The sequence below is a fragment of the Paramisgurnus dabryanus genome, chromosome 15, assembly GCF_030506205.2.
Source record: "Paramisgurnus dabryanus chromosome 15, PD_genome_1.1, whole genome shotgun sequence".
Taxonomy (NCBI): Eukaryota; Metazoa; Chordata; class Actinopteri; order Cypriniformes; family Cobitidae; genus Paramisgurnus; species Paramisgurnus dabryanus.
The window spans coordinates 27,585,079-27,610,937 of NC_133351.1; the positions used below are offsets into that span (position 1 = coordinate 27,585,079).

Below are 25,859 nucleotides of genomic sequence, written 5' to 3' on the forward strand. Positions count from 1 at the left end.
CCTTCTCCACCATAATGATGTCTCGCTTTGAACAAGACTGGTGGACGTTACTTAATTTTAAATCGTTCAAAGTGAACTTTTAAGTTGAACGCCATAGATCGAATTGTTTCCCAAAGAGGTAAAAGGTCAAACAAAACTTTTGTCTGTGAGTGTGCAATTTAACTTATTGCAAAACCATCAGTACATTTGTGGTGTCTGTATTTCACAGAGCTGTTATTTTGGACAGAAGCCACGGCTGGAGTCATACCCAGACACGTAGCTCAGCATGCCGTACGCATTATATATACATTTCAGAATCAAAAGTGTGGCGTGCCATAAGGTAACCGCTGTCAAAAGCATGAGTTGTGTTTTTCTTGTGCTTTGAAGAGAGATGAATGTTTTTGAAGGCTAAGAAGCCACATGTGCACCTCGCCACCCCCTACCCAGAATCCTCAGTAGCCACGTTTACGGCGTGAGCTGTTTTTGTACCGAGGTTGATGTGTGAGACAGAGGGAGTGTTTTCTCCTTAGCTGAACCCTTGGCATCAGACACAAAGGAGACTTTGTGCGCAGTTGGGTTTGGCCTGGATTTGGCACCAAGCAATACCATTGTTGACTTAGACTCTATAGGGATTGTGTATGAGGTAAATTAGGGACATGGTGATGTAATGGTTAATATATATCAGCTCCTGTCTGAGCTGGTTGTCTCCATCCTGCTGGTAAACCGTTGACTGATCTTTCCATTTAAAGTGTTCTGCATGGTAACTCTCAATAGTCAAAATAGGTCTCACCAATCTGTGAGTGTTTTCACTTTTGTGCATGCATTGGTGCATGCATTTGTGCTTTCTTACATTCCAATATAAATAAATTCAGATTAGCATAATGGACACCCAAACCATCCCCATATATGGCAATGACAAGGGTCACTGTTTGTGTAGTGCCTCCTTGACAGCTGTTGAGAGGTAGACACGTGTGTGTCATCTTAGATCTTACTCGACAGCATTGGACAAGGAGGTGTAAATCAGAGCTGGCGTTAGAAGAGATAAGTGCTTACCCACAATCCCTCGAGAGATCCCCTTGTGATGTGTGCGTATGTGTGTGACAGGTTGGGCGATGCTCATGAAACAGCTAGATGTTGATGGCTCATCTCCTAAATGGTATGCACCTTTAATCCACATGTGAAAAGAAGAGATTTACAGTCTTGACCTTTCAAGGTCACACGAACACATATGAGGTTAGATTGACAGTGATTAAGGATAGAGATACTGATGTGTTATGTTTACTAGGGTTGAACCAATAATGGCACTTGCGTTAAAGGAATAGTTCACCCTAAATGGATCATTCTTTTATAATAATTAAAGCACCATTCATACCATTGACGATAATGCTAACTACTGTATATAGTTTTCAAAAGAGAATAGCGGAGTTCACACCACAAAAATAATGATAAAGATATGAGAAACGATATTGTTGGCATCACTACCAAGTCATAAAAAAACAAAGCATTGTGACAAGGCTTTCCTGTCACTAATGAAGATGCTAAAGCCCAGCGTATATATATATATATATATATATTTTTTATGTACAGAAACCTACGCGTACAGGAAAGCATAGTTTATTTGACTTGTACGTGTAGGTGTCACTTTTTAATGCGCAGGGTATCCCCTTCTTTAGCATCACTTTTTGTGTACATTCCACTTTACTTTTTGACGCTCAGGTCCCTTCAAAATTTTGGCTTATGTGTCACATTAGAAAGCCTAGTAGAAATCATAAAAAAAAAATGAATTATAAAGATTCTCAATGGTGGAACTTTAAATAATTTTTTCTCCACTAGAAAGATGCCTGTGGTTTCCCATCAAAGCATTGGCATTCCTTGTTCATCTATATATATATATATATAGTTTCATCTATACTTTTTTGATGCCTTCAGAGATGGTAGCAGTGGAGAAGTGGTCTTTTTTGATATAATACCTATATTTTATAAATATGAGGGAGATGACAAGATAAATAGTTTGCATGCCAGCGACCAGTGCATAGTCAGATTTCAGAGAGATCATCAAGCCTTTTCTGTCAGATTTTGGAGGAAAGACGTTCAGCATTGAAAACGTAAAGCAACAGCAGGTCATCTACATCCATGTTGTGACTTAAACACTGCAGCGCGTGTTTAAAAGTAACATAACGTTATCATTATCGTAAGTGTGGATCAAGCGTGCCGCACAAGCCCTGAAAAGTGAAGCCAAAACGTCTCGATCGCCCCTCAGTGACTGGTCCCAGTATAAGTCATTAAGCCCGCCTCCCCATGTTATTCAATGGGACTCGACACCAACTAAACAATTTAATTACACTTCAATTATCTTTTTTTCCGAAGCTGATTTCTGTTATTTACTGTAGTTTTTATTAGGCTAGTTAGTTCGTTAATGCTATAAAAACAGTGGGGTCACATCATGATTGACAGCTGTGATATGGGCATTCTGCAAGAGCGAGGGCGGGGCCTTGATTTTGCAGCTTTGCTTCCTGCTCACTACTGCGCAGGACTGGTCCCGAAATTGCTACTGTGCAGACTCAAGAAGACCCAAGATGTCAGCGCCGTATCAGGATACTAGCGGCTTTACTTTTCACCAATGGAAGAGAGTGAACGGGCGTCGTCCATCTTTTTTTACAGTCTACGGTGTGGATGCTAGTTATTATATACAGTAGTTATCGTCATATTGTGGATGCCCCTTTATTCTAAGTTGACCTTAACTCTTTCCCCACCAATGACGAGTTTTCTCGTCAATTAAGAGAAAACGTGTGGAAAACAACGTGTTCCTGATGATTTTTTTATGTTAATCGGCAATACCGTGATTACCGATATAAATCACAAAAAATGTTGACGGGCTACTTTTCAAAAAATGGCTGGCGGGGAATGAGTTAATGATGGATGTGTGCACTTTTTGGAGCTCCATTTTAGATCCTGAATATGAAGATGAGTGTTTGTGCTTGAATGGCTTGAGGGTAAATTATGAGAGAATTTGCATGGTTTATGAAATAATTTTTTGGTTAACTATTCCTTTAATTTACAGTCAGATACTGTCTACATGTACTTATTAAAGAAACGATCAAAATTCTGTAATTTATTTTACTTTTTGGTCCCTCCAGCCCATCTTCACCACTATGGAATTTTGCCTCTCCAAGTTCCTCTTCTCAGCTGCAATTGTCCTTTTATGTTGTTTGCTTAACATGGTCAGGCAACCCTATACAGCATCCGGTAGTGTTTTAAAAGCTCATGATGAGAAGTAGATGAGGCGCACCCGTTCCCTTGAGATGATTGTTTTCTTTCTTCTCTCTCACTTCCACCGTTCTCCTTTGTACTTCATCCAGTGCTCGTCGCCACATAAAACTTGGAAGTCGCCAGTGTTGATACAGCCATGTCATATACTTCCCTCTGATAGACGGTTTTTTTGGTCAGCTGTATCAAAGCATCTACAGCTAATCTAAGCTCTTTTAGTTGTTCCCTATTCCTAAATCAATAGCAAGATTTATTGAAATGAAGAAATTAACCTTTTCTCTTCCATCAGAACGGAAACGTTTCCACAATCGTTCAAGGATTTCTGAGAATGTTTTATTTATACTGTTTGTGGAATCACAGTAAAGTTCACACTTTGGCTGTTTAGCTTTCAGTAGGATTTCTTGATTTCGACTTTTGTCTCTGCGGTCATGTTTTTGATTTAAATCAGTCAATAATTCACTATGATCAATGTGAAGTAACCGGGTGGTTAAGATGAATTCCAGGAATAAACCTGCTCACATGTGTGGAGTGCAGTTAGGTATGTTAAGTGTGAGGGGTTAGCATGGGAAGCTTTGAACAGCCGCATTTGTTAATAGCTTCAACGTAAGTAAGCACCCTGCATGCCAGCTCTTTGTTTCAGTCGCCCAGTGTGTACGTGCCGATAAAGCCATAGTAACATGCGTCACCTGTCCTGGGCCTATTGTTTGGAAAGTATATAGAATGCCAATAATATACATTATATGTACGAGTGAAATTCATTTTCGTGGAAGAGGTCTGAATGAAACGTTCCCTGTTGCTGTTTTTAGCAGTAGCCATACGTTGCTTTATATGCAGAGGAAAATTACCCAAATTGACATAAATTATAAGAAGATTTAAATTATTTATTTTACTGCCCACCTCAAAGTCTGGACCTCGACCCCATCAAGCAAATTTGGGGCAAGTTGGAAAACAAACTGCACTTGTATATTCAAAGGAAAGCCTTTGGCTTGAGTTTCAGAATACATGGGGTAACATTACTGATGAAGTTGTGAGAAAATATACTGACACTATGCAAGAAAGATGCTGTAATTGCTGCAAAAGGTGGACCATACCAAATATTAAAGTTACACGTGGATAAAAACACTACAACTTACTTGAAAAAAAATTGTGTTTTGGAGGCAAAAAAGGGTAAAAGGAGTAGTCCACCCAAAAAAATGGTAGGAATAAAAATGACTATGGTCTAGTCAACAGGGACTATTCCTTTAATATTTTCCATTGTGTCAGGTATAAAAATGCATGAGAAATGAATAGATAAAGCCAAGTGCCAGCACTAAAATATCAATGCATTGTCCGAGCAGAGGTTTAACTAAACGTTCTGCATGTTTGTCTCTTTGTAGTTGTGCATTAACATGGTGAATGAGCGGATCAGACAGCACACGCAAGAGGTGCTCTTCCAGTATGAGCAACAGGAATGTCTACAGGAGGGGGTTGCCATGGAGACGATACGCTCCCTCGGCAACCAGCCAGCGGTACTGGACTTCTTCTTCCAGGTACAGAGCCGTAGAGGATTTCCGAGAGGTGAGGGGAGGGGGGATACGGTCGAAAACTAGAGAAAGGTGGAAAGCTTTTTCCTACCCTGAGGCTGTTGATCCTTTTCAAAGACCCCTGCTATTGAATTTGTAAAGGCCGGTACTAGGCAGAGTCTCTTCATTTACTGACTAAATAATAAATGTGTTCGCTGTCTCTTTTTTAAAGGCCAGACAGACATATGAATTCCCCTAAGTGTCCCGACAATGTGATAAAGTCTGTTTTTTACACAATGACTATTAGCCATTTGTCAGATGTGACCGCTTTACGAGTCATCAGATGATTTCAGCCTTTGGCAAAACAGTGACACAGCATTTTACGCACACAACCGCAATTTCTCTTCCTACACTGACATTTTATTTGTTTTGAATACAGTAGCTTCACATGTGTTGGTGTACGACAAGTAGCCACAATCGATGCCTCTAATCATTTAAAAGGTTTTTCTTACAGAAACAATATGTGGCAGTACTCTGGTATACTGATCTCAGGTTTTATTTTTTTTATTTTAACAAATGTATTTCTACAGCGCTTTTTACATGTTTGCATTGTTGCAAAGCAACATTACAGTAAATGCATTTAAGTATAGGCAGTATAGACATATAAACTTGTGAAATATACAGAACCCGAAGAAAATTTACCACAGTTTTACGACAGTTAAACAAAACATGTTTACGATAGTTAATCCATAGTTACCTCAAAATAACAATGGGTTTGCCACAAAAACCATAATTACACAATTGTTACTGTAGTAAAACCACAGTCTAAAATGGCAGGGTTATTTTTAACCCATGCTGGGTTAATATTTAGCATAACACACCGCTGGGTTAAAATTGACCCAATGTTGGGTTGTTTTAACTCAACCGATGGATAATTATAACCTATGGTTGCATAACAACAACCCAATGTCAGGAAATTTTGAACCTAGCATGCGTCCCGTTCAATATCTAAAAATAACCCAGCCATTTTTAGAGTGCATGGTTTTGCCATTGGTAATCCATACCCCAAAACATTTATCCCTTTAGAAAAAAAACACGAGTGAAGTAAGAAGTGAATTGTACAAATATGTATGATTATTATAAAATATAGACAATAATAAACCCCAAACCTAACCCTGCCCCTAACGCTAAGAGTTAGCCATATTGTACAAAGTACCATAAAATTGTTTTAGAATAAATCCTATACAATAACATCATCAGTAAATCATCAACATGGAATGACAAACAAAATAAATAAAAATATATCTTCATAAAACTTTATGCTTTCACAACTGTTAGAAATAGCTGCACTTTAAAGATAAGGCAAGACTATAATGTCACAAACACACTATTCGGTTTAATCATTTGTAAATATAATGTTTTATATGTTATTAAAATACATATTTATATTTAATTTTAATATTAAACTGCACCTGTCAAAAGGATTTACAATATCTGGGTTACCGTGTGTTATTACAGGGTTCCCCCGGGTCCTTAAAATCCTTGAAAATTTGTGAATCTGGGGGGGGGGGGGGATTCAAGGCCCTGGGATGTAAAAAAAAAAAAAAATATATATATATATATATATATATATATATATATATATATATATATATATATATATATATATATATATATATATATATATTTACAGGTCATTAAAAGTGCTGGAATGTATTTTATGCAAGAAGTTTTCTGGAAAAAAAATCCATATTATTCCCTGTGTAGTGTAGGATAATATCATAAAAATTCTAGACTTTTTAAGCATACGTGCTAAAATTTTTGGTTTAAATGCTTATATCTTCTGTATGCGAATGTTGATTCATACGAAAATGCTTTTTTGCATAGTTGTGTTTGACACATTAAAACATCTCGGGTTACCTATTTAACTTTTGTTCCCTGAGAAGGGAACGAGACGCTGCGTCTCCCTTGCCATACTTTCTGTGTCCCTGTAACGCCGTCATTGGCAATATTTCAGATAGCAATATATTTCCTGGCTCCCGCGTCACCCAGTCTTTGCCGTTAAGCCTCACCATTGAATTTGATATACACATTTAGACGCACTTACCCCTGGAGGCGTCCGCCGCAGTGACGCAGTGCGAGTTCCCTCGAAAGGGAACAATAACAATGTATCTTAAAAGGTAACACGATGTAACCTTGCTCTCACTTGAAATGTGTCCCCACATTTAGTCCTTAAGGAAATTAACTGATGTGTGGGAACCCTCTATTAGTTTTGAGTTATTAGTGTGTGAAATCTTCACATGGCCAATAAGAATCAAGCATTCCAACGAGCTGTGTAATAAATGTGTATAGACCCAAGCAAACATTGTCCTTTAAGATGACTAAGCATTTTGTCCCTCATAATAAAATCACTATTCCAAATCTGTTGATTTATTTATTTGGTGCATTATCTCAGGCCTCAGTGTAAGTTTGCATGTGTTGCAGAAGCCTCAGGGTGTGCTGTGTATCATTGATGAGGAGAGTCAGTCCCCCCGGCCGTGTGAAATCAACCTTTATAAGCGACTGCAGATGCAGCTGGATTCCTCCTGTACAGACTCGGTCTCCCTCACAACCAAGGATGGCAATGGAAACCCACCACCCAAAGACCAGGGGCCATCGTTTACAGTCACTCACTACGCTAGCAAGGTGGGTTATGGGAAGCTTAACCGCACACACACACTGAGTTCCTGGTCATGTGACCTGGCCGGGGTCCCCTAGTTCACATACAAACACCAACACGTAGTCAGAGTCTTCCGAGAATCTCTCCTGAGAGTCAACACGCTATGTCATGATGAGAGAGAGGGCTTTTATTAGTGCTTGACTTACACGTGTTTGTTTGTCCTTTATTGCAGATGACCTATGACCTGACCGGCTCACTGGAGAGAAACAGGGATGTTCTGCCCCAAAACATCCTGTTTGTTATGAAATGTAAGAATCAAGCGTGCTATAGTCGACTCAGTCTGTACACAGTATTTGTTATGAACTGAAATTGTAACACAGACCTTTTACATAGTTACACAGGGATGATAATTGTATCCTACTGGCAGATCTATGAATTTGTGAAAAGTTTTGATGTGTTTTTGGGAAGATACTGGATTTCGGAGAGATGAGCGTAAATTTATTCATCATATGTTTATTTCAATTACAGTCACAGTCCTGTTACCTAAAACATAGCACAAGTTTAAAACATGGCACCAAACTCTTAGTAACTGTTTTAACATTGCCGGGTAAGTTGTAACACAGTGTATCAGGGGAAGTATACCTGTATATATTTAAAGGGAACATTTCACAAGATTTTTTTAAGATATAAAATAAATCTTTGGTGTCCCCAGAGTATGTAAGTGAAATTCTAGCTCAAAATATCATATTAATAATTTATTATAGCATGTTAAAATTGTCACTTTGTAGCTGTGAGCAAAAATTTGTCATTTTGTGTGTCCTTTAAAATGCAATGAGCTGATATCTGCACTAAATGGCAGTGACATGGTTGGAAAGTGCAGATTAAGGGGCGTATTATCCCCTTCTGACATCACAAGGGGAGCCAAATTTCAAAGACCTATTTTTTTCACATGCTTGCAGAGAATGGTTTACCAAAACGTTCATGATATGACCTCTTTAATGAATATATATATATTTTTAATTGTTATACCAAAATCTAAATGCATTAGGTTGTGCCTGTCCCACAAATCCTAAGGACCTATTGTGTATACCTTTAATGGTACAGTTAAAGTCCATGGAAATGAAGTTGGGTAAATTACGAGAGAATTTTAATATGTGGTTGAATTATTCCTTTAAATGAAACCTAAACTTTTACAATAAATAAAACCACTAAAACCTGTCGAAAAAAAATAATGCATGAACTTCAGTGAAACCATTAATTGCACAAAGTTTAACCACAAACTGATTCATTAACAGCTCTAAGACATATTTGATATCCATATGTGTCCAAAGTGACCTTTATAGTTTCCTTGCTGAAACTTGTTTGTCAGGGTAAACCCTATCTACATGTAACTCTTTATCCTCGCTTGTTTAACAGGTCAGAGGTCAACACACTTTGAATTAGCAAATGCGCACGTCAAGATGTGAATAGGTGCTGTTATTTTGTTAGTGCGCTGGTTCGGGAGGGGGATGGTGTAAATGAGGGGAGACAATTAGCTCTGGCGCCTGCCGTAATTAAGCCCTAAATGTGTGTAACCATGTGTTTATTTTCTCTATCTTCCCCCGTGCAGCTAGTGAGAACGTGCTCATTCATCAGATGTTCCAGTGTAAGCTGACTCAAACTGGATCCTTGGTTCCCCAGCACCAGTGGCTGAAGCTGCGTGGGCCCAAAGGCACAATGCTTACCAAGAGTGCTACGCTAACTCCTGCCAGAGACGCCAAAAAATACGCGGAACTTAACAAGGTGCCCGAATACACGTGTTGAACCATGAAGGCTTGTTCAGACAAAGTCCAAATTGTTTGGGAAACATCTGGAAGCACGTCATACAACATTCTTATTCCAGGCTGTTTTTACAATGTTGCAATGTTTCAAAGCAAAAAAAATATTTAAATGAATAGAATACATAAAGAATATAAGACATGGTACAAATCAACAAATCCAATTCAGAAAATTACAAATTTCTTTGAACGTTGAAATTCAGTGTGATTGTATTGTGTATTCACAACAATCACATTCTTTATTTGGACTTGTGTGCACAGGCTTTTAGATAATGTTGTGTATACTGTCTGTAGTTTCGTTTCCATTGCAGATTTGTGCAAAACTTTATCGTTATTTTCTAAATGTTGACAAAAGATTATTGAGAAATGACGGCGTTTCTATTAATTGATGATATGCGACTGAACATAGTAAGTCATTCCAAACATCACGCCGACTAATGTTGGTAGGTTTACTAATATCACATTATTTGCACTAGGCGTTATTTTGGACCGAAGGAGACATACTGTAAGAGTATTATCAAAACATACAAATGCCAATGAAAGCCTCTTATAGTTAGGAACAACAACGTGTAGGTTTTTCTTGGAAGTAATAGTACATTATTTTAAATCGAAAGAGATGTAGTAGTGTTATCCAAACATTATTGGCAAGGATAGCCTCTTATACTTGGGAGCAGACACCGTGTCTGTGCGCCTGGGAGGTTTTAGTACATACTACGTCAACGTCAACTAATAATTATGTCATTAACTCGCTAATTATAATAATTATAATTAACTCACTTGCATCAGGTGACAAAAAAATGCGAAAACACTTTTTCCATTGCAATTTTGCAAAATAAACCTTTTCTGAATTGCCTTTGGGAGTACAGTATACAGAGTTTCTCTGAAATTGACGTGTTTCCATTAGCCGCATTTTTTATTCACAACGCAATTTATAGAGTAATGGAAACGCAGCTACTGCTTTGTTTGTTATGTTTTTCATTTCATGCTTAGGTGATGCTTTCTTGTTTTGCAATGCAATTGACAAACTCCTGCACAAATGTGACCCTGGGCCACAAAATCAATCATAAGGGTCTTTATTTTGAAATTGAGATTCATACATCTAAAATATGAATAAATAAGCTTTGCATTGATGTATTTGTTAGGATTGAATAATATTTGACCGAGATACAACTCTTTGAAAATCTACAATCTAGCAACACATTACTAATGATAAATACATTTGATTATATTTACGGTGGGAAATGTACAAAATAACTTACATGGAACATGATCTTTAATCAATATTTTAATGATTTTTGACATAAAAAATAGATATTTTGATCCATACAATGTATTTTGGGCTATTGCTACAAATATACCCATGCAACTTATGACAAATGATTGGGTGAACAAGCCTTTAGGCTAAATAACTTTGTGTCTACTTTAATGTTTTATTCTGAGGATTGTTTCATCTCATCAGACGTGGTGTGAAAAGGTCTTTAGACTGTTTGACTTTGTTTGCTGTTTGATAAGTGACTGTCATGTGTAAATGTGGTTCCCCCTCTGCAATGACATAGATGTTACAGTGACGATCTCACACCACACGACTCGGCCACAAACACGCCAGAACAAACCTTGCAGCTGTATTTTTAGCCTACGGTATTGAGCTTGTGCTGGGAAGTGACCTAAATTAGCACCGTTACCCCAAATACATTCGGTCAATTGATCCGCTTTCCACAGCTACACCCTACATAGGAAACACAAGGCTTTAACCGATTTCCCACGCCACGCGCGGCAAAAACACATAGATCTGCCTCCTCTGCATTCGCCAACTCCTCTTTTCCCATTTAATTTTTTTCTGCTTTATTTCTAAAGTCAGGGCTAGGCCTAAAGTTATATTAATAAAAATGCCTTAGAAAAAGATGTTAAAAGACCGTATCTTGAGACAAATCAACTGGCATATTTTAAGATCTGTTAGTGCAAATTATATTCAGTTGAGACCGCTCAAACATGAATTTTTGTCTAGGACTAGTTTTAAGCCTTGTCTGTAAAACAGGGGCTTTATGTTTGGATTATTATTTTACTGATTGTCTGTCAGTTTTTGCTTTTCTACCTCACTTTACACCAAAAAAACAACAACATAGTTTTAAGTGAATCTTAGGTGAACCCTAAAGAAAAAATGTTGTCACAACATTTAAGATTATTTTACTTAAGAATTCTGGTTTTAATGCATCCATAACTCAAGTTTTATTAATTTTCTCTTTTAAGGGTGTTAGATTCTCATTGCCGTAATGCTGTCATTTTTAACTTTACTGTTGTGAAAAAAAATGCTGTAAGCAGCTGTACTTACAGGCAGTACAACAAATACTGCAATGAATACTATAGCTTAATCTTATATCGAATATGATATTTTTATTGCATTAGATAAAGAATTGCTCATGCATTTAACAACACTAAAACATGTGTCTGATGTAAGCATCAAGCATCAAAAATAATTAAAGGAATAAAACCTAAAACCTTATGGAACCAGCTAGGTGATGAATACAGTTATGTAGTGCCAGTTCACAAGTATTACTCAAGAAAATCCAGAGCATATTTTATTTATGACCGCAAACTACAGTAAAACATGAGTCATTTCATTTCAGTAATGAGAGTAAGATGTTTTGCAGTGCAGTAAATAGAATTGAGGGTAACCGTATGTGTCGTATTGTTTAAATATTTTTTCTTTAAGCAAAATGTTTTATTTAGGATTAATTCTAACCCGGACTTAATCTCACCAGGCTTTTTAGATCCCCCTTTAATTCTGTATTTTATCAGTCTTCTTTAACCAAAGCTTATTTCCCCCTGCAGCGCCTTTCTCTGTCTTTGTCTTATTTTTCATTTCTCCTTTCCATCACTTGTGCCTATATCCAGGTCAGGGATTTTATGTGTGTGTGTGTGTGTGTGTTCATGTGTGTGTTTGTCGTCTAACAGGCTCTTATGTAAGCCACATAGAACATGAGCCGCTGGCACCCCTGGTTAGCCACATCATGAGGACCAGGCCCACAGTTCCCTGCTTACATAAGCGCTAGTTTGATTCCCATAGAGTGGCTGCGACAGTAATATGAAGTCATATTATGAAATTTCTGCTGCGGTTTGAAGAGAAGAAACAGAAAAGTGGTTTAGTTGATTCGGTTAGACCTTTGATGAGAAAAGTCGGGTAGAAAAGTAAAAAAAATTAGCTTGTTTGTTTTTTGCCACTGTCTTTTTATTGTGTGTACTGAAAATGAGTAAATTTCTTATTGTGGTCATTGCATAGGAAATGCTTTTTTTCTGGGAATCGGAGCATCCCAGAGATATATTTAATTTAAGCCAGCAGTTTAGTGTGAAATGAGACCACTTTCTTTTGTACCAATTTGCCAAAGTGTTGGCCCCGTGTCATCTGCGTCTGCCTTTTTGCACAAGAACAGCTGTTCAGTTCAGTTGGTGTCATTTTAACAGTTTTAATAAAGGGGACATTGAATATTGACAATCAAACCTATTATTACAGTTCAAACGCAGTCATCAAACACCAGCAGATTATTGGGTATGAAAAAAACATGAAAATACAGTAAAAATACTTACTTAATACGGTGGTATTCTCTAAAGACAACCTGGTTTTGCAAGTCAATTCAACCTACTATTTTACGTTTTGACCTGCAATAAGTTGACATAACTTATGAAAACAAGTTGAAATTGTTTAACTTAATTTGTTTACCATTCCATTACCATTATTAAACTCTCATACCATCACAATACTTTTTTGTATGGTAAGATCTTCTACTCAGCAATAAAGAGGAAGAGAAGTTACTAAATGAACCATCTACTTAAAGGACAAGTTCGGTATTGAAACACAAACATCCGAAAATTCTCAGGGCAGCCGCATATGTCGAAATTTCAGTCAAAACCGTTCTTTTTCACCATAAACAATCTGAAAACAGGGCTTTAAGTGTAAAATACCGAACTTGTCCTTTAAATGTGTTTGTCGCCCCAAACTATTTGATAGTTGTAAATACAAGACACTTTGGGCCCTATATTAACGATCTAAGCGCATTGTCTAAAGTGCAAGGGGCATGGTCTACAGTACACGGCCTTGTCCAATTTAACTTTTGCTAATTTAAAGACGGGAAAAATGGTTTGTGCACCAAGCGCACAGTCTAAAACGGTTGTTCCTATTCTCGTAATGAGTAATCGGTCTGTTTTGGGCATAACGTGCAATAAACCAATGAGAGTCTTACTGTGCATTCAGACCGCCACCGGCGAGAGCGTCAAAGTGGCCGGAAGTCATTCATTTTCAATGAAAGCCGGCGGCGAGCTCCGGCGAACAGCGGCGCGGCGCGTCATGTACAGCGGGAGCGTCGAGGAGAGTTGAAATCAGCTCAACTTTATGGTAATGAGATATGACGCGGTTCTGCGGCAACCAATCGGAAGGCGGAAATGTTCACCGGCAACCAATCGGAAGGCGTAAACCTCCGCCTGAGAGGAGTTCAGAGAATGCATTCGAGCGTCAGAGCGTCCACTACAACTTTTCTTTAGCGTCGTTGTCAGGGCAGCCAGAGCTTTTATTGACGCTTTCGCCGGTGGCGGTCTGAATGCACAGTTACCTCTCATCCCATTTAAAAGACAGTTGCGCTGGCGCCATGCCGATTTCCTATTTAGATGGCGGAATTTGTAAACTGAAAAACTAAACTGAGACCACCAGTTTAAGATTGATATTATTATTATTTTTTATTTGTATTGAAATGGTTCTTTTGTTATTTTTGTATTAAAACCTTTTAAAAGTCGCTTTCTTTCAGTCATGGAAGTAAAATTTGCAGGCTTTTAATTGCTGTAAAATGTATGGACAGCCTACATGATGTGTAATCTCAAAGAATAATTTACAAATATGCCAGAAAAGGTTTGTACTGTAAAAATACTTTATAACAAACAAAAGATAAAGAATTTACAAATGTGTGGAGACGTTTCAGCACTCGGACAGCGTTTTGAAAGCATTACTTAAAAGGGTTTTCATCTCGTCATATCCAGAGTTACAAAGTCATCATGTACAATAAATCGGTGGCATGTTAAAAAAGTATTTCAAAGTAGATGCAATATTTGCATTTGTTTGAAGCAAAATAAATTAATACTTACCAGGTTACAGGTAAAGCAGCTCTTTAAGCTTTCTAATGTCTCATAATCGATCATCATTTATGTCCAAGAGACTCAATAATAATCTTTTACATTTTAATCCTTTAATTTTTCATATTTAAAAGCGTTTGTGCGCATCCATGTAGGACTGCAGCTATCGATTCTTTTTGTAATTCATTTATCTAGCACTGAATCGATCGATTAATCGAGTAATCGGATAAAAATTTTGTGTGTGTTTTTAAACAACCAACACAAATAATGCATAACGAAAATGACATGGCTGTAAAATGTTCAAACATTTGGCTTTTAAACAGAGGTATTGACATTTGGCTCCAAAAAATAAGCCTATTTATTTTAATTTTTACCCATTTAGTGTTTATAAGTGCCAGTGCCAACAATTAAGCAGTGCACTTTAATTTATTAATATTTATTAAGATGCTGAATGTAATGTAATGATAATGTAATGATCCCAAACTTTAGACATTCTCTCTCTGCCGTTTATGGACATATTTACTCTCCGCCATCACGCCAACCAAATTCAAAATGTATCACGCGCTATGATGTGCTTCCTGAACATTGAACGACGGTCCGTGTGAATCAGTTCTCGGCGCATGTAGTGCGCGTTATAGGAATATAACGAGGCTTCGAGGCAGAACTTTTGTCTCGAGGAATTTTTTGAATCGAGTTAATCGAGTAACTCGATGAATCGTTTCAGCCCTACATCCATGTGTGTGATAAGCAAACACACATTGTCGTCCCGTTCATAGGCACATATATTAGTAACGGGCTCAGTAAATAACAAAAACAATATTGCGCCATTGACTTTAGAGCAGGTTTTAGTTGGTCAATGGCATAATCTATTTTAGTTGCCTCAAAATAGCAACGCACCAACAATGCGCCTGAACACGCCACGTTTTCAGACCAGAACTCCTATGGACGCAAAATTGGGCGCAAATGCATTTAAACAACATGGCGCTAAACGTTAAAAAATTATAATTGTACCGGGTATAAGCTAGCAAAAGACACTTGCATCGCTCAGTGCGCTACATTTTGCCGGGTGTATGATAGGGCCCCAAATCTTTGATTTATTGAATCTCTTGGTTCTTCTAAGTTCACCCAAGTTTACCCAGTGTGTGTACTGTATGTGAGTACAAGTAAGAGAGATGCAATCCTTGAACCAGACATAAAGTGAAAAATTAAAATGCTATGATCTGTCACTGTAATCCAGAGTGACTTCAGTTTCCTGAACAGCCTCCCTTCAGTGTTATTGATACTATATCTGAACTATGATCTCTGTAACTTGCCAGCTCCTGAGTCGCCTTTAACACAAAAGGCAGAAAATTAACTAGTGACCTGGATCCATTAAACCATCTCAACTCAATTTCCTCAAATGGCATGTCTACAATTCAAAGATGAATTAAAGAACATAATGAAGATAACCAGTAAGAGGGTTCAGTTTTGTGTTATGACCCACACAGGCACATCTGAATCATTTTCATCAAATTCACTTCTGTCTGTGTGGTTTGTGATTCATTCATAGCTCTTGTAAAATCAGTTGCTATGCCAACGGCATCTTTAAAAGATGGGGATACGAATAGGCACGTGTACAGCACATATCATCCTTTGCATTCTCCACTTTTTCATACTGCCCACAAAGTTGAATTGCTGACCTTATTGCCGTTTTGCTATCTGTGCAATGAAATTTGTGTGTTATTGACCAGTGCTGTTTTAACAGCTGTTGCCATTCACAGTAATAACAGACAAACGTATGATGCAGGTTTATATAATATCTGTGGTTTAAAATAATGGATTTACAAAAAATGATCTAAAAAAAAGGGCACTTAGGTCGTAGGGCACTTCAAAGGCACCTATGCAACAAGGTATTAACTGGACACGCCCCTTCAAAAACAATCGAAACCATTCAAAGTCATAGTAAACAAGGCAAATTTAAGAAAATGCTTGAATCAGTGTCTTTTGGTGGCTTTTACAGCTCTTGAAGAAGAAGGGAGCAACGTCCTTCCTGCAGAAGCTGGAGCGTTGTGGACCGGTTACTGTGGCAGTTCAGCTCAGGGTGAGTAGAGTCATATGAGAACAACCCCTGCACTAAATCCTGACCTGACCCGACCCAACCCAAAAGATGTTCTGATGTCATTGTCCTATTTGCATCAGCTATGGGTTTTAATAAATACCTGGAGATTAACAGCACTAAAAGTTGCCCAGCGACAAACCATCATAGACCTGCCATGAAAACGTTGTGAAAATTATTATAAAAGTTATTGTTTTAGCTGAAATTTTTAATTCTAGACTTACATTTTTAAGTTGATTCAATTTGAAATTACAATTAATTTATAACTTTCCTGACTAGTGAGGAGTTGCTATAAACTATAAAAAAAGTTTAATTAACTTAAGCTAATTCAACTTTATTTTTATAATTTATAGCAACTCTTCACTAGTCAAGAAAGTTAAAATTGTAAATTCAAGTTGATTAAACTTAAAATATTAAGTGCAAAAACATTTTAGAGTAAATCACACTCAATTCAGACTGAAAAAAGTTTAAACTCGTCTAAAAGAGTATTTGCTGAGGTGCAAACTATTTCGGTACAGTGTTCAGCCTGTACTTTTGAGGGATTTAAAACATAAAAATGCATTTAGTGTAGTTCCTTCAAGTTTCTTTTTTATCTTTTAATGAAATTGGTTATGTAGAAGAACTTGTTCTCATTTGCAATCCCTGCATATGTCAACATAAGTCTCCCTCCACCACACGGCTTCCCTTCTACCAAAGTGAAGAGCTCTTTGCAGCACAACCACCTCATAATACAGCATCACATTCGCATGCAGATGCTGCTGTCATTATGACCTCTTTCTTATCGCAGAGGCATGCAGCTGCACATATGTGCCGTACTGTATGTGTACCTCACGCCTGCATCACGTCCTAATTTAAGACCCTGTTTCTGTGTTTGCTCGAGAAGATGGAAAGAGTACTGTGAGAGTTTATGGAAAAGGCACACAGTGTTCCTCTCTAATCTCTCCCCTCTGTGCTGGGCATGAAGCTGATTACATAATAAAGGACATTCAATGCCCAACGTACGCACAAACACAAACATTATTTATCCACGCCTGAATAGATCCCAGAAGAGAGCGGCAGAGGAAAAGAGAAATCCTCAACAATAATAAATAACATCGGGTCCTAATGTGTCTTTCATTAGTGTTTGCCCTCACGGAAAGATGGAACGGTTGTAATTGGCAGCTTTTTCAGATTAGTCCTCTGAATAGCTGCTTGTGTCTGTTACCGCCCGTCATCACGTCTCCGTGTCTTTTTTTTATTGGCTGGCGTCAGGAGAAATGTCATGTGATGATAACATGCACATTGGCGGTCGTGCTGACTCAGGCCCATGAGCTCTTTCTGTGCTATGACATCATGAGTACACTGTCAGACTTTTTATGTCTGTGTCTCAAAAGCAAAACCATATAAAAATCTGCGTTGAAAGGATTTTATTGGCCTCATTTTTATAATGCTCTCAACTGTCAGCCTTTTTAAGAGTTAATTACCACATTTGAAGGAATAGCTCACTCATAAAAAAGCATTAACTTTTTCCCCGCCATTGACGAGTTAACTCGTCAATTAAGAGAAAACGTTTCCCTGCCAATGACGAGTTTTTCCAGCAATCCGTATTTCAGCGGGAAAGAGTTAAATGGATAGGTTACCCGAAAACTGGCCATCCCATATGTTGGTGACATTTTTTTCTTTAGTAGAACAATAAAGAAGATATTTTGCAGAAACCCCGGTGCTTTGTTAGTCATATAATGCAAGTAAATGGTTTCCGCCACTTTTGAGAGTTCTAAAAGCCGATACATCCAATAAAAGAGTAATCCCCATTACTTCTGGTGATCTTGTGAAGACAATCAATTGTTTTTTGCAAGAAATTGAACATTATTAACATTATTAATATTTAATGACATTATTTACTGCAGAGCCTCTGCCAAACATGAGTCCGATCTTCTTCTTATGGTGTTTGGTGGTGGTTGGCAAACCAGCCTCTTACTGCCACCTATAGAGCAGGAGGGTAAAGCACACTTTATAGATAAACATTTTGTCTTACCGAAGTGAACCCGAAAATCACAGCATCCTTTTAACTCATAGTGCCTAAGGTGTGTTTGGCTTCACAGCGTTGTGCGGATCGGCAGGGTTGCCCTTTTGGGAGCGGACTCACTGTTTGCTTTTAAATCATGCACGGTACCAATGTCGCACGTGGGTCTGCGCGACTTCAAACACACACCCAGCTTTTACTTCCACAGGCACTTGTAACGCTAACCAAACTTCCAAATGCTGCCAAAACCACATAAATAAATAAACCCACCCGATCAACGTTTTCATGATTGGTCTTCAATGCCCTGTTTGAGTACTCGAGCAATCTAGTACTCGTGCCCATCCCTAATACATACACAGAAAGGAAATACAGAAATGTGCTTTACACAAATAATGTTGTAAATAACGTTCAATTTTTGGCAAAAACTAATTGATTGGCTTCACAAGATGTCAGTATGTCACCAGGAGTCCTGAGGATTACTTTTCTATTGGATATATCTGCTTTTTGAGCCCTTTAAGTGGCAGAAACGTATTATTTTTTATAAAATATCTTCTTTATTGTTCTACTAAAGAAAAAATGTCAACTTTTGATTTCTAAAGACAAGGGGAGATGATGATTATGGCTCACCATTATGTAAAAATGTATACACATTATAATAGTACACATTTTACACAATAATGTTAGCTCAGTGTAGTAAACGCTTTAGCTATGATTTTACCTACAGTAATGTACTTGTAGTTTATTTTGCTTGTTATCATTTAACTTTAAAGGTGCATTGTGTAACTTTTAAAAGGATCCCTTGACCGAAATACAATCTAATATAAATAACTATATTATTAGTGGTGCATAAAGACCTTTCATAATGTACCATTATGTTTTTATTACCTTAGAATGAGACATTTTTATCTAAATACACCGAGGGTCCCCTTACATGGAAGTCGCCATTTTGTGCTGCCATGTTTCTACAAATGCCCTTAACGGACAAACTTTGTTTACTTGGTTGTCCTGTGACGGCTACCGTAACTTCTGTATGCGTTTCAGAAGAGCCATGGACTGAGCCGTTGGTTGCAATTTGCAACCTCAGCACTAGATGCCGCTAAAATTTACACACTGCACCTTTAAAAGGACTAGTGTTATTGATTCTTTGCAGGGTTTACTAGAAGTGACGTTGTTTCCAAGAAAGCATTTGTTTATGTTATTACTTCTGAAACTGTATATACAACAGTTTTACCCACACATCTCACCCGTCTTATTCTGCCTGTCTCTCATTCCAGAACTCTCTATCTGAGATCACCAGTAAACTACAAGCATGTACGCCTCATTTTGTTCAGTGCGTGAGGCCCAACAGCGTCGGAAAGCCTGACGTCTTTGACAGCTTCCACGTTTCCTCTCAGCTCCAGTATGTGGGGGTTCTGGAGATGGTTCGCATGATCCGCTATGGATACCCGGTCCGACTGTCTTTCACTAGCTTTCTCAGCAGGTAAGATCAAACTTTCACAAGATTATATGGCACATTCCAGAACTGGATTATAAATCACAAATCCAATGTAGATTACATTTATGGCCCGGTTTCACCGACAAGGCTTAGCTAAAGCCAGGACTAGGCCTTAGTTAAGTTAAGACTAACCTAACGTATGCCATACGGTATTGGTGTGTATCTTAAGACAAATCAATTGCACTAGCATTTTTAAATCTGTTTCAGTTGAGAAAGCTGTATTTTAGTCTATAGCCTTAAGCCTTGTATGTGAAACCGGGGGTATGGGTCTGTAACCATCTCCTTTAAAACCTTCCACCACACTATTCCCATCTGAACTAGTAGATTACATTTATTTTTATGCATTTGGCAGATGCTTTTATCATTAGATGATGTTTTCCCTGTGGTTGAACCCATGACTTTGTGTTGTCAGTGTATTGCTATGCGAATTTAGCTACAGATTCATAGTATCATGATGCAACATAACCCCTGACTTTACCAAGTCTCTGATTTCATATACTGTCAATCCTGAGTAACTTACCCATGAGTACAGTGTAAATGCTGTAAAACAACACAGGATGATTTCAAGCCATCTGTGGAGTCGTATATTATGTTTATTTCTGCTAAGCAGCACGCTGTGTTTCAATGTTCTAATCCATTTAAGCAGCCGGGTCAAACGAGGTAAAGTGTCTTTCCAGGGGAAATATATAGTAAGTGCACTTGGTCTCAGATGCTGATATATGTCGGCCTGACTCTAGATGTCTGCACTATGAGCTCATGATGGGCTTTGAGTTCAGCCCAAGTGATGCAAAACTGTATACTGTGTAAGTGTGTGTGTGTGTGTGTGTGTTGAGTGTGACATTGCTCTCACACTCTGATTAACGGTTATGGGCCTCGATGAACGCCGTATTTTGTGAGCCCACTTTTAGTGATGGGATTATAATAGGGTAGTTTTAAAAAGTATGAAGTGTTCTCCGATGGGTCACCCTGATCTCAGCTCAACTCAGCTCTTCTTGACTGGAACAAAGAGAAATGGGATAGCGCGTCAAGGAGACAGTGCGGCGGGAAAGATTGGAAATTGGATTGAAAAAAGGGGCAGGATGTAATTTCTAGAAATCTTGCCCGCGCTTTTCAGAATGTGAAAGTGGAAGATAAAAGCGTAAGGGAGAATGTAAGGGGAGCAGGCTGTTCCTTCTGTCAGAGCGAGAGGTTCAGCGTGACTTTGGCTTCATCTTTATTGGGAACACGACGCCTCTTCTTCATGTCACATTGACACTCCCAAAGCAGAACAAGTCCTCAGCTCAGTGTTCCTGCTTATTTCACACTGTGCTAGAGAGGATCATAAAGTGCTCAATCTATATCTGACACTTTCTCTCTGTCATTGCATTTCTTTGTATCCTCTTTTCAACCCTGTTCAACTTTATTTCTCTCTTATGTTCCCTTAGCGTTATGCTGTAGTTTTGCATTTTTGTTTTTAAAAAAAAGTTTACTTAAAATTTAGGTTAGATCCATTTTATATTAGTATACAGCAATCAGGCCTTACTCTTTTAAACAAAAAGGTGCTTTAAGCTGTTCTTTATGGTGATGCCATAAAATAAATAAATAAATGGTTTCTCGAAGTACCTTTCACCAAAGATTTTTAAAGGAAACATTGCTTTTTTCAGCTAAAAAAAAACTTTTGTGCAACTGAAACTGTGGATGTTAAAGGTTTTTTATGAAACCATACAGCCTGAAACCATCCCCAGTAACATCCCCAGGCAGCTATCGTCTACTAGTGCTGTGTTCAAAATATCGATACGGCGGTACATCGTCACGAACTCCTGGTGATGTGCGCATCAATACAGCACCTTCTGTATCGATTCTTACACACTTTTTGAAGGCAGCGTGACAGATCGTATAGTTGATCCGAGATCATAAGGAACGTTGAGTGATATTTAAGGGGTATGTGCCTGGCGCGCACACACGTCTGTATTGCACACCTTTCCCAAGCGCGTGCTCTCTCTGTTTACTGTATCCGCAGATATTTTAACTTTAACTTCATGACTCGCACTTTGCATCAGTTTAAGTAGCATTGCACAAAAAGACTGCATGTCGTGTCTTAAGCAATCCCTAATTAACCTATTGCGTGCATGCATTTAAAATCAATGAAGCACACGCTGCTGGTCTTTTATCCGCTCTTTTATAAAACAGTAACGCATTTGGGAAAAAAGACGACAAAGAGCTGCAGGTGTAACGTGTGTCTAGGAGAAGAGATATAAAGCTACTTCAAAATATATAGCTGTCACATTAATAATCTGATTCCTATAGAGAAACATGTAGTCGGACTGCATGTTTATGCATATATTCATAGATATAGAAGAATTATTTAATGAAAGAAGCCCAGTAAAGCACTATCTTTGTAAAACTGGGTTAAAACAACAAGAGTTAAATACTGTAGGTCTGCCAGAGATGGATTTTATGCCTTTCAACAAGTTCCCCAAAAGCACTGCTTATTCAATGCACAAGAAACTTATGTTTCTAAATGAAAATGTAATTCTAAAATTTAATTCATCAGGATATGTATCGTATCGTGGCGATACACAGCCCTATTGTCTACTGTATGTACTGTAGATAATAGACTTCTTACTAAGTTTAGTTATTTTTATTCTTAAAAGGATATAAAAGTGGCGGAGCTGCTGGTGTAGTGGGCATTGCTTTAACACTTTTGGCGACCCAAGTTTCCTTTCTCCAACCTTTACTTTTCTGTCCTCCCTGTGCATGATTGACTGTCATTTAACGATTAACTTTTAAATAAAAGGATATAAAAGCTATTTACAGATGATTTTTTTTTTTAAATGAATTTGTTTCAAGTGATTTTTTTGCTATGGCAAGTAGATGTTTTCACTCAAATATTGATTATTTGTAAAGTAAAACATGTAGTGCTAGATTTACTAATAGCTTGCATCAGCGCAAACCATCATTTTGTCGTTAAATAATGACTGTCGGGATTTAGTAAAGACGCGCAGTTGGCAATTAGCGCTGAAAAGGTGTGGTCTAGTTATTTTTGCAAATTACCTTATTGCATATGCATTTCTAGCAGTTTTTTTTTTTTGGGAGGAGAATATTTAAATGATTCACACAACACGATTTACTAATGTTTGCACGTGTGTTATGACTGGTATTTGCGCTATTGATTAACGCCGAAAAAAAGCATGTCTTTAATTACTTTGCGCTTTAAATGGCTGCAATTATTGCTAAAAAAAAGAGTCATCACAGAGATCAGAGAGTGCATGGCACACCTTACAGATTTTTGGAATGCCAAAGGAACATATTATTCAAAATATAATTTGCCAAGCCATGCTATTTTTTATTTGTTGAAGTAAATAAAATAAAAGTCACTCGATACCAGATGTTTCAAAACTTCTAGTAAACCTTAATTTTTTCCTCCGGTTATTTTCAGTGTACTATTGCTTTTTTAGTTGGGATTACATACCCCAAATTTTCCGGTGCAATACGCACAACCGGCACAACGTCATAGAACGTTTCTGAACAGGTCCACGCCCACTTTTGGGGGAAAACAAACTAGACTCCCCATTGACTTCCATACAAAATAGCGGAACAAAGCAACGTACATACACATCCGGCAGGCATAAATAACTTAAGAAATCACTCAGATTAAACAAATTGAGTAATTATCTGTCCACCCTGCCTGCCATAGAGCGCGAAAGATACATTAACACATTTAATTTGGTCAATATAAAAACATGTCCCTTTCATTCTCACAACGCTCCCCATTGGCCAGAGGTGTCTTACCCGGACATTTACTCGTACCTCACCAGTTATTTACGCCTGCCGGCTGTGTACGAACATTGCTTTGTTCCGCTATTTTGTATGGAAGTCTATGAGAAGCCTAGTTTGTTTTCCCCCAAAAAGGGGTGGTGACGAAATTTACAGTCAAGTTCTCGGATGTGCCGGTAGTCCGTATGTCCGTGGTGCTGAACTCCACATCAGTTCTTCTTATTTGCGACCCTGAACTAATTTGCGCAGCTCTTAGTAGATAGCGTTGGTTAATATGAAAATCAGCTTTCGCATCTGTGTTATTTAATGTGCGCTTTTTTAGTAAATAACACGCAGATATTATTATTACCAGTCCCATTGGCGCTTTTTTGGAATTACGCTCTCAAGCTAATTTGCCCTGGTTAGTAAATCTGGCCCTTCTGAGATTGTTTACCAAAACATTTTGATCGTTTCATTATTATGTTGTTTGAATCCCCAATGTTTTTTTGTATTTCGTCAGAACACAAATGCAGATTTTTAAACCTTGGGTCTTTTTCAGTGCACATTATCTGTGTCTGAACTGTTGATTGGGCAGTTTTAGGATGTTTACTTTTAAATAATGTGTAACAACTAAAACAACAGTGATATTCACAACAAGAAAGAAAATGAGTAAATCTTCAGGATGTCTTTAGTGTCTTCTGGACACTAAAGTTGTTTAACGCCTTCTGGTTACTGTGCCAATTCGGTCCATCCACTTCCACAATAGTCAGAAAACACATTTTATCATTATTTTATTTTAATCTGTGTTTGGGTTCTGAAGAACAGCGAAAGACATTGGGGGTTCAGACGACATGAGAGTGAGTAAATAAATCATAAAGTTTTAATTTTGGGATCAGCTGTCCATTTAACCCTGCGTTCACACCTCATGTATTTGCATTGTTTCTGCTATTATGTCAGTCATCATCTGTTTTCATTCGTTTAGATTTACTATGGTGTCTGATCTAATCTCCTCCCTGCTGTTCTCCTGAGTAGCGTAATTCAGTGTGCTTTCATTAGAGCACATCATTCTCTTTATTTCTCTCGGTGTACAGGATAAAAGGATTACGGTAACATTCCAGTGTGATAATGAATCGGGACACTGCTGGTCACATGACACTAAAACTTTCCACTACTCTGCTGTAAACATCATGAATCTTTCAGAAAGAGAGAGCAAGAGTGGGAGAGAGAGATAAAGAGAGAGAGACTATGACTACTGGACATTTTATCCTTTATCCCTCATAGCTCCTAGACCGCAGCTCATGTTGACACTGGATTAAATGGCCCAGACGGGTTTGTGACATTGGCTGTGTTTAGACTGGGGATAAAATAGCTCAGATTCTCTTGTGATATTGGATTTTGTTTTGAAGCAGATAGCCTCCTGATAGGCTTAACATCGCTAACCGTGTTATGAGCGGTTCTCTTTTTAGTAGACATAGAAATGACATTTAGCATGACTTCACTTGAAGTGAGTATGCAATTTTAAAGTTATTTTCTCAGTGTTCAAATACTTGAACTTGGCCATGTAGATTAAACCTAAACAATATAAAACATAAATAATTATATAAAATACACCTTACCATTTTAATTGTCCCACCAGTGTATAAAATGCCCAACTTTCAATTGTTTACGCTAGTGGTGTTGAAATCACACAGTTCTCCTTTAATGAAAGGCAAGAGATGTTTATTGAGCGCTTCAGAGAAAGGTTTAGCTGTACATTAGGGGCATTTGTTATGTGTTGCAGGTTATGACACACGCTTTCTCTTTATTTACATAATCTGCAGAAAGACACTGAACTCCCCTTGATGTGTTGTGTTTCCCTGCCAGCGCCTTACTGGGTGACGTGGTGCCATGTGCACGGTTTGTTTTTGTTCGAGTGTGTACGATGTGTGTGTTAAAATCACAATGGGCCTGCAGAGGGCCAGACAGGGTGAGAGCCAGGCGGAGGGGTGGTAGAGGCCAGACAATTGTGATGGAAATTTAAGGCTTTTAGAGTGGGAGGTTGTCTTATACAGAGGTCAATTTTCATGGGTGATGCTCCACCAACACTGTGTGTGTGTGCTTTATCTGTCAGGCTGCTCATATATGCTGATGTGTGGAAATGAGGAAAGCAATATTTTGTGCTTCAGTGGTTCTGCAGTTGTTTACTATGTCCAA

At 38.0% G+C, this 25,859-nt stretch overlaps 1 protein-coding gene across 3 annotated transcripts in view; it reads left to right on the top strand.

The window, feature by feature from the left end:
- Positions 1-25,859, top strand: part of myo16 (myosin XVI) — a 226,132-nt gene that overhangs the window by 139,696 nt on the left and 60,577 nt on the right. For all 3 annotated transcript variants that reach the window (XM_065292938.1, XM_065292939.1, XM_065292940.1), the window contains exons 22-27: positions 4,623-4,775; positions 7,233-7,433; positions 7,640-7,715; positions 9,017-9,189; positions 16,339-16,419; positions 19,711-19,916. In XM_065292938.1, the coding sequence (XP_065149010.1) occupies positions 4,623-4,775; positions 7,233-7,433; positions 7,640-7,715; positions 9,017-9,189; positions 16,339-16,419; positions 19,711-19,916 (890 nt within the window). The remainder of the gene's footprint in view (positions 1-4,622; positions 4,776-7,232; positions 7,434-7,639; positions 7,716-9,016; positions 9,190-16,338; positions 16,420-19,710; positions 19,917-25,859) is intronic.